Below are 12,770 nucleotides of genomic sequence, written 5' to 3'. Positions count from 1 at the left end.
GGGCACAGTGGAGAACGAGTCGTGATAGTTGGATGAACCCGACTCGACAACAGCCGTGACCGCTCCTTATTCACCTTCATTTGTCCATCGATGGCGTCACATGGGTCTTGTTCCCTAATATTATTGCTCTGCCCTCATTTTATTCTATTCTTAAAGTTCAGTGCAATGTACTCAACGCGGCCGAGCCCTTGACTTTCGGCTCGCGTCGCGCAAACCCTACCGTACACGGGTAAGCTGAAAACGTGTCTTTGTTCAGATGAGCAACACCGAGGCCGCAAAAAAAAAAAAAAGGACCAGAAAAAACCATGGAAATGCCGTGCCCGGAGCTTTTTGCGGTGATTCACCTCTGCGGCCGCCACAGACAGGGACCTGGGGCCCGAGCTGGTGCACATGCACCTTTTTGGCAGCAATCCCTCAGCCCCGCGAGGGTTATCCAGTAGCGCTGAGCAACAAAAAAGAGTCACCCTGCTAAAAATTCTTGGCTCAATCGGTTATAATACACCAAAGAGTCGGGGCGGGCCACGAGGTAACCAAGCTTTTCTATTTTGAGGGATGGAGATGTAGAGGATCTGCAATTCGGAAACGTGACCGCTCATGCATTGTGTAAGATCCGCTTTTGATACGGGTTAGGTGTGTTTATTTCTGCCATGATTGACTATGCTCAGCCAATCCCACCTGGGTTTAACCATGTGCACTTTTGTAGCCAATATTGTCATGTCTTTTCAACCTTTTGTATAAAACAATAGCCTCCCATTCTTTGCACAATTGTCTTGACTTCTCTTTTTTTCCCATCCCTTTTGGAATCAAACATTTGGGTTTATTTCCTTGTGTTCCCTCGTTTCGCGGTCCGCGTTTCCTTTCTTTTTTTTTCCTTTTATTTCCTTATCACTCTCTTTATTCTTCGCTTTACTAAAACCAGCCTATTTGCCTATTCACGGTCTCAATCTTCACTCTTTTTTTTCCTTTTCTTTTCCAAAATGAGACCCGCCAACATTTTGCAGATTGCTGCCCTGGGAGCGATCGTCCCGGGAGCACTCGGCGCCCCCCAGGGTGATATCGACAGGCACTGCCGCCGTGGTCTCCCCGAAGGTGCAGGCCTTTGGAAGCGAATGGGGTTCGCCATCAGCTGCTCCATCACCCGCCACAGCCCGGGTTCGGCCTCGAATCCCGAGGTGGCACGCCAGCCCGCGTCCGGCAATGGCCAAGGCATTCCCCGCGCCAACAGCTGGCCCAGCCCGAGTCGGCCTCTGGGCGCCGGGTTCCCGCCGGGCTCTCCGAGTTCTCCTCCGCCACTGACCCGACAAGGTGCCTTCATGGGGTCGGACCGTTTCGGTCAAGATCCCATGAGTTCCGGGTCGGGCAGCTCGGACCCATCGGGCAGTTTCAGCAGGCAGTCTTCCATGGGTAGCCCCATGGGACAGGGTGGTGCCGCCCAGTCGCACAGCCTCCGCCGAGACCCCACGGGCGAGGAGGGGTTCCATGACGCGCCTGACAGGTTTGACAGCCCCAATCCCGCAGCAGCCGCCGCCATGGGTGGTGCCGCTGGTGGAGCAGCCGGTGCCGCCGCGGGTGCCGGGAGACAGAGCAGACTGGACCCGCTGTCCAGGTGCGTCGCCGGGGTTTGCAGGAAGGTTGCCGACCGTCTCGACCCGAGCGGAGCAGCCGCCATGGGAGCCCAGGGTCAAGGCGCCGGGATCCCGGGCGGTGCTGACGAGGGTGCTGCTGCTGGTGGTGCCGCTCCAGGTGGCCGCCGCCGCTTCGGATTTTCTAGCGGTCTGAACAAGATGAAGGGAAGGCTCCGAAACTTCGGTCAAGGCGGCGGCCAGGGCGCTGGCCAGATGGCTGACCCCAACGCTGACCCCAACGCCGATCCTGCTGCTGCAGCCCAGACCCAGGGTGGCCGCCGCCGCTTCGGATTCTCCAGCGGTTTGAACAAGATGAAGGGAAGGCTCCGAAACTACGGTCAAGGCGGCGGTCAAGGCGCCGGCCAGATGGCTGACCCCAGCGCTGACCCCAACGCCGACCCCAACGCCGATCCTGCTGCCGCAGCCCAGACCCAGGGTGGCCGCCGCCGCTTCGGATTTTCCAGCGGTCTCAACAAGATGAGGGGAAGGTTCATGAACAACGGTCAAGCCGGTGGCCAAGGCGCTGACCCCAGCGCCGGTGCTTCAGACCCTGATGCTCCGCCCCAGATTCGTCGCCCCAACCGCTTCGGCTTCGGAGGTTTCAAGACTTCGGTCAAGGCAGGCTTCTCCTCGCACGGCCAAGCCCCGGCTGTCTAGAATGGGCCTACTGGAGACCGTCTGAAAGAGCCCCCGGGTTGACAAGAGGGTCGCTGGGGGAGAGCTGCAAACGCGGCATAGCAAACAAGTACAGGGCTAGGGCATTGACAATGTTTGTCTTGGGATGACTTTTCGTCAGCCTAGGCACCTGGTTTTATATAGCGCAAGATTTGTCTGATTTTTTCGAATATAGCTTATAGTAAATTTTATTTTTAAATTGTTTCACAATCTGTTTCCTTGAAAGCTTTGCCGAGACTTGACAGATATTGAACGGCGATAAAATGCCACGTAATTGTAAACCGGAAATGCATAGAGTGTGCGGGGATCAAAGTTGCAATTCGAGGTTCATACCCTCGCCGATTACTGGCTGCGACGCAATGATTTGTCGATTTGAACATGACAAAAAGCAAGCCTTGAAGGTTGGCCAGTATGTGACGTATGTCATCCAAGGCGCTATGCTTGCTTGCAATAGTAACAAAGTAGAAAAAGTACAATGCTGTTCACTGACTTGGTCGCACCTTTTCGAGAGCATCAAATATTAGTTAGCAATCGTTTCGACAGTTCGTTGGATCAATTAATTCTGCAGTAATATTAATATCTGTGTCAAATCTCCACGTTCATATTCCTATGTAACTACAAGGGCAAGAAGCCCGATTCCCTCCACCTCTGGATAAACAAACGCACCAACCCTGCATCGAATGGCCGGACCTGACGCATTGTTTCAGAGTGCTCCTGGGAATGGCTGGTCTCGAGTAACATGCCGCCGCACGAAATGTGCTCAAAGTTGGCCTCGAGAAAGTCAACAAGCACATAGGCAGGGTTGCCCGCCCCCGCGCCAAGCTCACGCACCCGCCGCACCCACTCGCCAAACGGAACCGTGCACTCGCCGTGCAGGCCAAGCTCCTGGCCCAGCAGGGCAATCATGTCCCCCCAGGGCTGCCTGACCGGGTTGTCCACATGATAGACGGGATAGGGCCGGGGCGCCGCGAGCAGATCGACCAGCGTCCCGGCGACGTCTTCCACGGGCGTCCAGGACAGCACGCCGCCCAGCCGCGGCAGGACCCCGAGGGTCAGCGACGACTTGATCATGAAGGAGACGTGCTCGGCCGCGTTCCAGTAGCCCGTGGCGCGCGAGGCCGCGATCTGGCCCAGCCGCACCGCCATGGGCCGGAACGCGCCGCCCCACCGCCCGTCGTGCAGCGTCGCGTCCACCATGAGCTCGCACGCCCACTTGGCCTCGGCGTACCCGGCCGGCAGCACGCTCTCGACGCCGCGCACGCGCTCCTCGCACACGGCGCCCGCGGGCGCCCGCCCCACCACGGCGACCGACGACACGAACTGGAAGACGACGACGGCGGCGGGCTGGCGCAGCGCCGCGTCGCGCGCCAGGTCCAGCACGCGCCGCATGACGCGCAGCTGCGGCTCGAAGCCGTCCACGCCCCGGCTCAGCGTCATGAGCCAGCCGTTGTGCACGATCTCGCCGGCGCTGTGCGTCAGGTCCTCGTAGGCCGCGTCGTCGAGGCCCAGCGCCGGCTGCGACAGGTCCGTCTCCCAGACCACGAGCTTGGATCTGGCCGAGGAGTGGCGCGGGTCGTCGAGGTCCAGGCCCGTCTTGGCCAGGACGGCTTGGTGCTGGCGCGCGGCGGCGTCGCTGTGGGGCTTGCGGCGGTTGAGACAGATGACGCGCGCGACGCTGGGGTCCGTGACGAGTCTCGCTACCAGGTGCGCGCCTAGACCGCCCGTGCCGCCCGTCACCACCACCACGCGGTCTTGTGTCCTCGCGGCTCTGGGTCCGGTGGATTGCTTGGTGGCGGCTTCTAGTTCTAGAGGGGTGGCCCAGCCTTGGGTCATGGTGCGGACGTAGTCCATCACCACGGCCTGGCGGGCCGCTAATTGTCAAGCCGGAAAATCATTCTTTGATGTGTCTTGACGGTGTGGCTCTCCAACAGACGACGGGGGCCAGAGCGGCGTGGAAAGGTCCGGTTCTGACCTGGTTGGACTCGTGTCGGCACTATACGCATCGACTGCCGAAACCGTCGACGCCAGGATGGACTCTTCAGACTTTGGGCTCTGATGAAAAGAATGCCCGGTAACCAACAAACCTGATGGAGGCTTACGAGTGCTTGGACTCTGTAATTCGACGAGATTTTGCACATATGAAATCAGCTCAGCAACGGTCCTCGCTTCCATCAGGGCGCCCTCGTCTACCTCGAGCTTCAGGGCACCTCGGATATCAGACGCCAGTTCCATGTTCATGAGCGAGTCGATACCGAGATTTACAAGCTCGCTGTCGTGGGTGACGTCGCATGCATCGAGGCCTGAGAGTTGGACTAGGATATTGATGAGCGTGCGTGCAACTTCCTGCTTCTTTGCGCTCCCTGTCGCCGCAGAGTCAGACTTGGCAGCGTGTCTCGCCTCGGGCCGTCCGTGGTCGGCAGTGTTTGCAAAAGGTACCGTCACTGCCGAGTGCGACTTGGGCATATGTCGTGTTGGCTCGGGACGGCTAGCCCCAGCGCAACGTGCAAGCGTCCTCTGCATGTTGGACCGAGGCACCTTGGCCCAGCTCACCCCGAGCATGACCTCGAGCAGCTTCCCGGTCGAAGCATCGAAAGCAAACACGTCACTGACGGCCGACCTGTCGGACGTGCGGTGATGCGTCGCCAGCACATGCATGTCAGACGGCGGACGATGGTCCTCCGGGCCCGGGACTCTCAGCCACCGCTCCAGTCCGCTAAAGACGTAGATGCAGGTGGGGTCCCGGTCCACGGCCAGGCAGTTCATCCACATCCCGGCGACCTGCGCCAGCGTGTCCGCCGTGCAGGGCTTGATCCACGACGCCTGCCCCGCGTGGTCGTCGTCGTCGAGTCGGCGGTTGACGATGGCTGCGGTCTGCCTGTCGCGGGATATCAGTCTTTGGATGCCACGGTACTCGGCGCAGTACTCGACCACGTCCTCAAACATGTGGTAGACGCTGTTGTGCGAGAGGCTGTTGTCCAGGTCCATGGCGCTGCCGTGCAGCAGCCGCTCGACCTGGCCCATGTCGACGAGGCGTGCAAACTGCGCCACTTCTCGTCCGACTGCCGGGTCGCCGCGGGAGGCGAGGGTGATTTTTCCCGTCGTGTGCACGATTTTGTTGTGAAGACCGGGGCCCGAAGCCGATTCGAGCTTGTCGGTGCTGTAAACCTCAAAGTGGAACTCGGACCTGTCGCCATGGTCTCGGTCGACATATCGATCATCACCATTGTTCTTGGAGCGAAGAAGACTACACTGCGTCGAAGCGGGCGGCATCTCAAGCCAGACCATTTGATCCGGGTTGTCGCAGAGGGGTGCGGAGCAGACCACGTCGGAGATAAGGGGCTGTTTTCCCAGTGCAGAGAGTAAACTGCTGCTGTCTCGGTTATCCTGAAGGCCGGGAGGTGTGCAAATGGTCATGCTTAGAGCCTGAACAACAAGGTCCAGCTGCACAAAGACGGGGCAGACTGCAGCTGTCCGAGCCATTAAATGGCCATCCATAAGCTTCTTGTAGCGGGGGTGTTTGTTGTTGACACGGAATCTGATCTTGTCACTGTCGCCATCTACCAAGCCGTCGAAGTAGACCAAGCCACTGGGCGAAGCGTTGTGCATAGCCTCATCTCCCGCAGCCCCTGGCAGGTCTCCGGGAAAAGGGAGACGATCGAGCCAGTGACGTGAGGGCTCAAACTGGTACGGCGGGAGCAGCAAGGGCGGCGATGGGTCACTTCTGGCTTGTAGGGGATGGTGTGCCCAGAACTGTGTCGCTGGCCCGGCGCCGGCTCTCCAGAGATTCAGCGTTGCATCCACGAGGCCGTCCCAGCACTTTGTAGACTTGGTTGCTGGACCGCCGCTGGTGATGGCTATGGGCTGGAACTTGAAGTGTCCATCCGGCTGGCCGACGAGGACCCGGCTGGCCATGTTGGTGATGGTGGATGCGGAGCCCGCCTCGAGGAATATGGCCCCCGTGCTCTGGTACCTGTCCGCCAGCCGCTTGACGGCGTGATGGAAGTATACCGGGTTCCTCATCTGGCTAGGGAAATATGTGGCATCCAGCCTCTCATCTCCAGCCTCAAACTCGACGGCCTTTTCAACATGAATAGTCTGTTTGCTAAAGGTCAAGGTCTGAGCGCACCGTCCCAGACCCTCAACAAGGTGAGGCTCAACGAGAGGACTGTGAAAGGCATGCGAGACGTTCAGCAGCTTTACCTTGACCGACTTGCTGGCTCCCGAAGCAGCACGGCCTTTCAAATCCAAGTCCCTCGCAACAGCCTCCACGGCCGCGGTGGTCCCAGAGAGCGTGAAGCTGCGAGGCCCATTGTAGCACGCCACAGCCGCCTGGCCGCCAGAGCCCGCCACCGCGTCCCGCACGTCCGCCAGGTCCGCCTCGACGGCGAGCATGCGCCCCCTGTCGGCGCCCCAGCGATCGCGCACGAGACGGGCGCGGCAGGCGACCAGCCTGACCGTGTCCCGCAGGCTCAGGACGCCGGCGACGCAGGCCGCGGCGAACTCGCCAAAGCTGTGGCCGACCACCGAGGCCGGCTCCACGCCGCAGTCCATCCAGCAGCGGGCGGTCGCGTACTGCAGCGCCAGCAGCGCGACCTGCAGCTGCACGGGGTCCGCGAGCGGCGTGGTCTGGAATATCGCCGGGTAGATGCTGCCGGCGCCCTGGGCCCTGGCCACGGCGTCGACCTCGTCCAGGTGCGTGCGCAGGATGGCGGTGCGGTCAAAGACGTCCCGGTCGAGACCGACGCTGGTCGACACCTGGCCGCCGAAGCAAAGGATGACGGGCTTGTGGACCGGGGCGGGGGTGGAAGCGTCGGCGTGCGGCTGGACATCATCCCGAAAGGCTTGAAGCTTGCGCTCGAGCTCGTCCAGCGTGGAGGCTTTTGTGAAGAGGGAACGGGGGAGGGTCCGGTCTCTTTGGCGGGATGCGCTTGCTGAAATCTTTGCTAGTGACGGCGGTGCAATGCCGGCTGATGAATTGTCCCTCAGTTTGGAGATGAATTTTTGAAGTGCTCCTGCACATCGCCGCAGGGCCTGCTCGTCGTGGGCCGAAAGCCAGAATGGGTACTGCCGGTCACCACTCTCCTCAACATTCACCGCTAGTCTTGTCTTTACAGCCCGGGGCGGCTGCTTGACAAGGATGCAGGTGTTGGAACCCGAGGCGCCGTAGCTGTTTACCAGTGCTACTTTGTTTGGGACATCCCAGGCTTTGACGGACCCTGTGTTTTGGATGTCAATCATGTCGGCGGGGCTAGCTTTGAGAGACGGGTTGATGGTATTGAAGGAGACCTGTGGAGGAATCTTGGCCGTGCACATCATGAGAACGACCTTGATGAGCGAGATGACACCTGCTGTGCACTCGGTGTGGCCAATGGTTCCCTTGACGGAGCCGAGGGAGAGTGGCGTATGGCGTTTCGAGCCGCCAAAGACTTGTCGTATTGCGCCGTACTCGGCCGGATCACCAACTGCAATATCCACAAAGTAAGCAGAGAACGGATTCAAGGGGAAAACAGCTGTGGAAGCCGAATTGAAAAGGACTCGACTCACCTGCCGTCCCAGTGCCATGAGCCTCAATCACTGACACATGGCTCGCGTCGACACCCGCCTTGTCCAAGGCCGTGCTGAAAAGGTCCGACAGGGACGACTCGTTAGGCACAACAATGGGCGTCGAGTTTCGATTCTGCTGCACCACGGTGGCCCCAATCACGCCGAGTATCTCATCCCCGTCGGCGAGGGCCTTGTCCATCCTCTTGAGAAAAACAGCCGCGACGCCGTCCCCGCGGCAGTACCCGTCGGCGGCGGCATCAAACGGCTTGCACTGGCCCGTGGGGCTCAGGAAGGACGCGGCGCCCAGGTCCTGGAACCACTGCGGACCGCACATGACAAAGGCGCCGCCCGCCAGCGCCGCGTCGCAGTCGCCGGCCAGGATGGCGCGGCAGGCCTGGTGGACGGCCACGGCGGACGAGGAGCACGCCGTGTCGAGCGTCACGCTCGGCCCGGTCCAGCCGAAAAAGTGGCTCACCCTGCCGACCGCAAAGGCGCGCAGCTGGCCCGTCGCCGAAAAGGCCGTGGGCGCGTGGCAGGCTACGTTTTGCTCGTAGTCGCACGTGCTGCAGCCGACGAAGCAGCCGACGCGGTCACTGCTGCTGCTGTTGTTGCTGTTGTTGTTGTTCAAGTAGCCCGCCTGCTCGACTGCCTGATACGCCACCTGCAGCATGAGCCGCTGCTGCGGGTCCATGGCGGCGCTCTCGCGCGGCGTCTTTCCGAAGAAGCGGTGGTCGAATTCCTCCGGGGCCGAGAGTAGGTTCGCGAACCACCTGCGCGACTGGTCTGGCGTGCGCAGCATGGTCTTGTCGTAGACGCCAAAGCGGTCTCGGGGTACCGGGACGTGCTGGGACTTGCCGGCGCAGAGAAGGTCCCAAAACTCTTCCAGGCTGTCTGCGCCGGCCACCTTTGCCGACATGCCGACTATTGCTATGTCATCTTTTGAGTAAGGTGTGGCATCTGGGGCTAGGTAGCAAGCACATTTTATCTAGTTAGCAGGTTCTAAGTTCTAACACCCAGGCGGTGCAGGGGGCTCGTACAGCAGTAGTCGGCCGGGCCTGTGCCCGCGGCATGACGGCTCATGTAGTTGTACCTTACGCGCGACGCAAGCTCCGAAACCCTGGACGGCGGTATGGGCCTCTCGAGACCAAACACGACGACCTCGCCGTCGCGCAGAAATTCACGCTCAACCGTCCGAAACGTCTCGAACCACCGCAGTGTGTCGACCAGAATGGCGCGCAACGCATGCTGGTGCAGGCGACCTTGGCGAACCGCGCCCTTGCCATCGTTGAGGCGTGGCGGCAGGCAGCAGGCCGATGCGTCGGGCAGCTGGAACTCGGGGTGCGCGTCGCAGAAGGCCTCGAGCTTGGCGGTCGGGTCGGTGTGGTGGGTGTCGTGGTACCGGCCGTGAAGTCCAGATACGATGGTGGACTGTATCGATGCCGCCTTGAGGGAGTGCCGCAGGGAGGGCAGTGTATGCAGAGGTCCGGTTACAGTGGCGCTATTTCGGTCGAACCAGTTTGACATGTAGGTTTCTGGGAAGCTCTTGAGGATGCTTTCCAGAGCAGAGGGAACGCCGCCATCGGCTTCCAACTGCTGCCACGAGATGCTTAGCGCTCCCGACTTGGGTCCTCCTGGCCCCTCGTGTATATCCACCACACTTCCGATGAGCATGCCAAGCCGGATGGCTGCGGCCGCGTACATCCTGAACTGAGCCTCATTCCTGGAACTCGTGACGACAAAGGCACTCAAAAGACCAACGCAGTAGCCGACCGCCTCGACCTGTACCGAGTCGCTGGACTCTGGCCCTGAGGACTGTAGGCCGTGGCCCATGCCAGCGCGGACCAAGAACTCGCCATACTGCGCCAGCTGGGCTACGAGCACGAGTGGGATGAGAAGCTTGTTGGCGAGCGGAAAGGATATCGATCTCGCCGCTCTTGCCCTCTCTTGTGCGGTCGCGTTCCTATCCACGAACCGGCTGAGGCTATCCAGCTGCGCAGCACCAGTCTCGTGACATGACTTGTCTTGGCCGAGCGAGGAGAGGACGGGGCGTGCTGTGCTGTAGTCCTTAACAAGGTTAAATGAGATGTCCAGTAGCCAGCCCTGATTGGAATTATTTGCAAGTTCACATATGCCAGATATGGTGCTTATGTCTATCGACAGCGGCAGAGGGCCAAACACTAAGAGGAGGGGCTTGGTGGCGGCACTTGGGCTGGATGCCATTGTGTAATTGTGATTAGGTGGTGGTACCTTAAAAGAAACGTTGTCTTTGTTGTTCGTCCTTCGCAGCTGGAGATTAACTTCATGGACAGCAACCATAATATGCACCGTAAATCAGCTGGATGGAACCTCAAAGGCTTGCATAGTATTTAGCAGATCAAGAAAGTTTGATTTATTAAGCACGCCATTGTTTATTCCGGCAAGCATCCGGGGGAAGGACCGACCCGCTAAGCATTCTAGGTCACATGCTCGTGTGCGTGTCCTTTGAGTAAATGTTGGCACCTCTATGGATGCACGAATTGCACGTAAAGCGTACAAAGCGCAATTTGTAATTGCGTTCCATTTTCCTCTTTCGATGCAGCGACACGGGGGCCGCTGATCTTTACCGGACGGGGAAGAAGTCCAGCCGGAAGGAGAATTGGTCCAACCGGAAGGGGAATTAACCCAACGGGGTTGGGCTCACGTCATTGACTTCGATAACCGAAATTCTTACCCACTGTCCTCTCTGTTGATCCGTGGGGCGCATGGCTGCCAGCTGGTTAGATGCTAGGTCAGAATGCCACGCTGAAGAAAAGTATAAATCGACTTTATTTTGAGTTTTGTGATATGCAGAAAGTCGGTGAAGATATCTTGGACAATTCCATACTCGCAGGGGCCAAAATCGCCGTGCAAACTTTGACTTTTGGCAAAGCTAGCGAGGATCACGGATCTGTGATTCCACGTGGGATCTGTAAGCAATGGGGGTTACATTTATTTCCTAGCGAATGTCATACATATCATACATACTCCTTAATTTGAACATAATTTGCTTCTAGGTGTATGCACAATGGCCTTATTTTCATTACCGAGGGTTTTAAATTAACCACCGGGATAGCCGGAACAGCCGTACCAGCCACAATTTGGTGTTTTCCCCGCCAAAGCCCTGTGCAATGTGCGTTCGATTTATCGCTATCAGCGCCTCCCTTTATCAACGTTTTACCCGCAAAATCGTTACCAGAATAGCGGTTCGCCTTGAAGACGAACGCGAAAAAAAGACTACCATGGCACAGAAAATCCGTATAAAGGCCGCCCACAAACACATCTAACCTCGTAATAAATTGACTTATCACATCTGACGTGGACCGGGTCAGGATTTAATTCCTGACGCATCCATTTTAACGAACGCATTACGAATACATCTAATTTGTATATGGGCTGTTCTACTGAACTCGTATACCTCCGCACAACGGATCGCACATGGAATTCCAAATCACTGACTTTCGCTAATTTTAGCGAAGGTCAAAGTTTGCAGGGCGATTTTGACCATTGCGTGTACTCCTTCCACATTAGCGCTATCGATTTACCAAGTCGAATGCCATTGTCCTGACTCATGCTCTTCTGTGCCTCGGATGCTCCGGACTTGGGGTATGATCTTCTCGCCTAAACTAACGATTTTGTTCTGTTAATCTTGCCCAGAAAAGCAATAAAACTGAATCTCAACCTCCTTTACGCCGGGAATCCGGTGCTAATAAAATTTAAATACCGCAGGCCAGGCTCCCCCGTAACGAAAGGAGGTATTTGTTTCGAAAATTAGCAAAAACTATTATGTAACGCGAAAATTTTACATTTGGATAACATAAAAAAAATATTTTTAAATTATATATTCTTAGAATGATTCAGATGGAAACAAGGCCGTAATTATCTTGATAAAAAGTTTGGTGTATTGATGATTGTCTTTAAAAATATCAATTGAATAAACCCGGAATTATATTGCGATATCACTTTGAAAATTAAAAATAGCTGTTCTTTAATATATACCCCTTTTTCTATTATTTTATTGGCTTAAATATTTAAAATATCATATTTATATATTTCGTCAGGTATTTGACCCTCGCAATAATTAGTAAAAAAAGCCTTGGACCTATTCAATGAAAATAAAAAAAAGAACTCTGTACATTCCACTAATAACCCCGCGGAAGAGTAATATTACCGTCTGTTTATGAAACGGGTTTGTTAGTAATGATGGAAATAACGGGAGTTTTATTTTGCTATAAGAATGCTTTCTATATTTATATAATTAAATCAGATAAAGAGTTCAATCTTATAAGAAAAGGGTCAATATAAGATTCATGTTGTAATATAAAGCGTGCATAACCGAAGGGTATTCAATAAACAACTAGGTAATTAAACTTATATAATTCCTTATTTATTTTAGAAATTAAACGCGGATAGTGATCATTGGCACTGGGAACCGCTGCTCTTACTTCCGCTACTATTACCCATTAATCAAAACTAGCGGTTAGGGACTAGGGATAGCGGTTATAGCTATAAATAGGTGTTGGCCTTTAGATATTCTATTTATTAGAAATATAAATATGAAAAATCAACGACACGTATATTAGCAGATTAAGAGTGGGTGGAGCCATTTGTAGGTAGAATAAGGAATTGATAGGTTCGATAACATGGCCCCTAGTTATGCAGGTTTGGCTGGGTAATCCGGTCGAAAGCTATCTCCAAGCCATTTCCCCACTGTTTTTATATGGGCAAAATACCGCCTGATTGGGAATAGCTAACTTTATAAACGAGAAGATCAGGCCCTTACTACGTACGATGACTTGAAAGTATTATTACCGTTGCACGGCATGGCACTGCCACTATGCTTACTGGAATATTCCTTATTAAGCTGCCACGACATCAAGGCTGCTGCCAGCTGGTCTCTTCTATCATGAG

The 12,770-nt window shown here is 56.1% G+C and overlaps 2 protein-coding genes across 2 annotated transcripts; one reads left to right on the top strand and one right to left on the bottom strand.

The window, feature by feature from the left end:
* Positions 1-977: 977 nt before the first annotated feature.
* Positions 978-2,282, top strand: MGG_10010 (uncharacterized protein; the record flags this gene model as incomplete). Its single annotated transcript, XM_003717446.1, has 1 exon — positions 978-2,282. The coding sequence occupies one exon, from the start codon at positions 978-980 to the stop codon at positions 2,280-2,282; it is 1,305 nt and encodes a 434-aa protein (XP_003717494.1).
* A 633-nt stretch (positions 2,283-2,915) lies between these two features.
* Positions 2,916-10,064, bottom strand: MGG_10011 (polyketide synthase; the record flags this gene model as incomplete). The annotated part of the gene is made up of 4 exons (XM_003717445.1): positions 2,916-4,160; positions 4,230-7,762; positions 7,845-8,807; positions 8,882-10,064. The coding sequence occupies 4 exons, from the start codon at positions 10,062-10,064 to the stop codon at positions 2,916-2,918; spliced, it is 6,924 nt and encodes a 2,307-aa protein (XP_003717493.1).
* Positions 10,065-12,770: the final 2,706 nt, after the last annotated feature.

This window comes from Pyricularia oryzae, chromosome 4, assembly GCF_000002495.2.
Source record: "Pyricularia oryzae 70-15 chromosome 4, whole genome shotgun sequence".
Classification (NCBI taxonomy): Eukaryota; Fungi; Ascomycota; class Sordariomycetes; order Magnaporthales; family Pyriculariaceae; genus Pyricularia; species Pyricularia oryzae.
The sequence above is the reverse complement of the archived record's forward strand: the minus strand, read 5'-3'. Positions and strand labels throughout refer to the sequence as shown.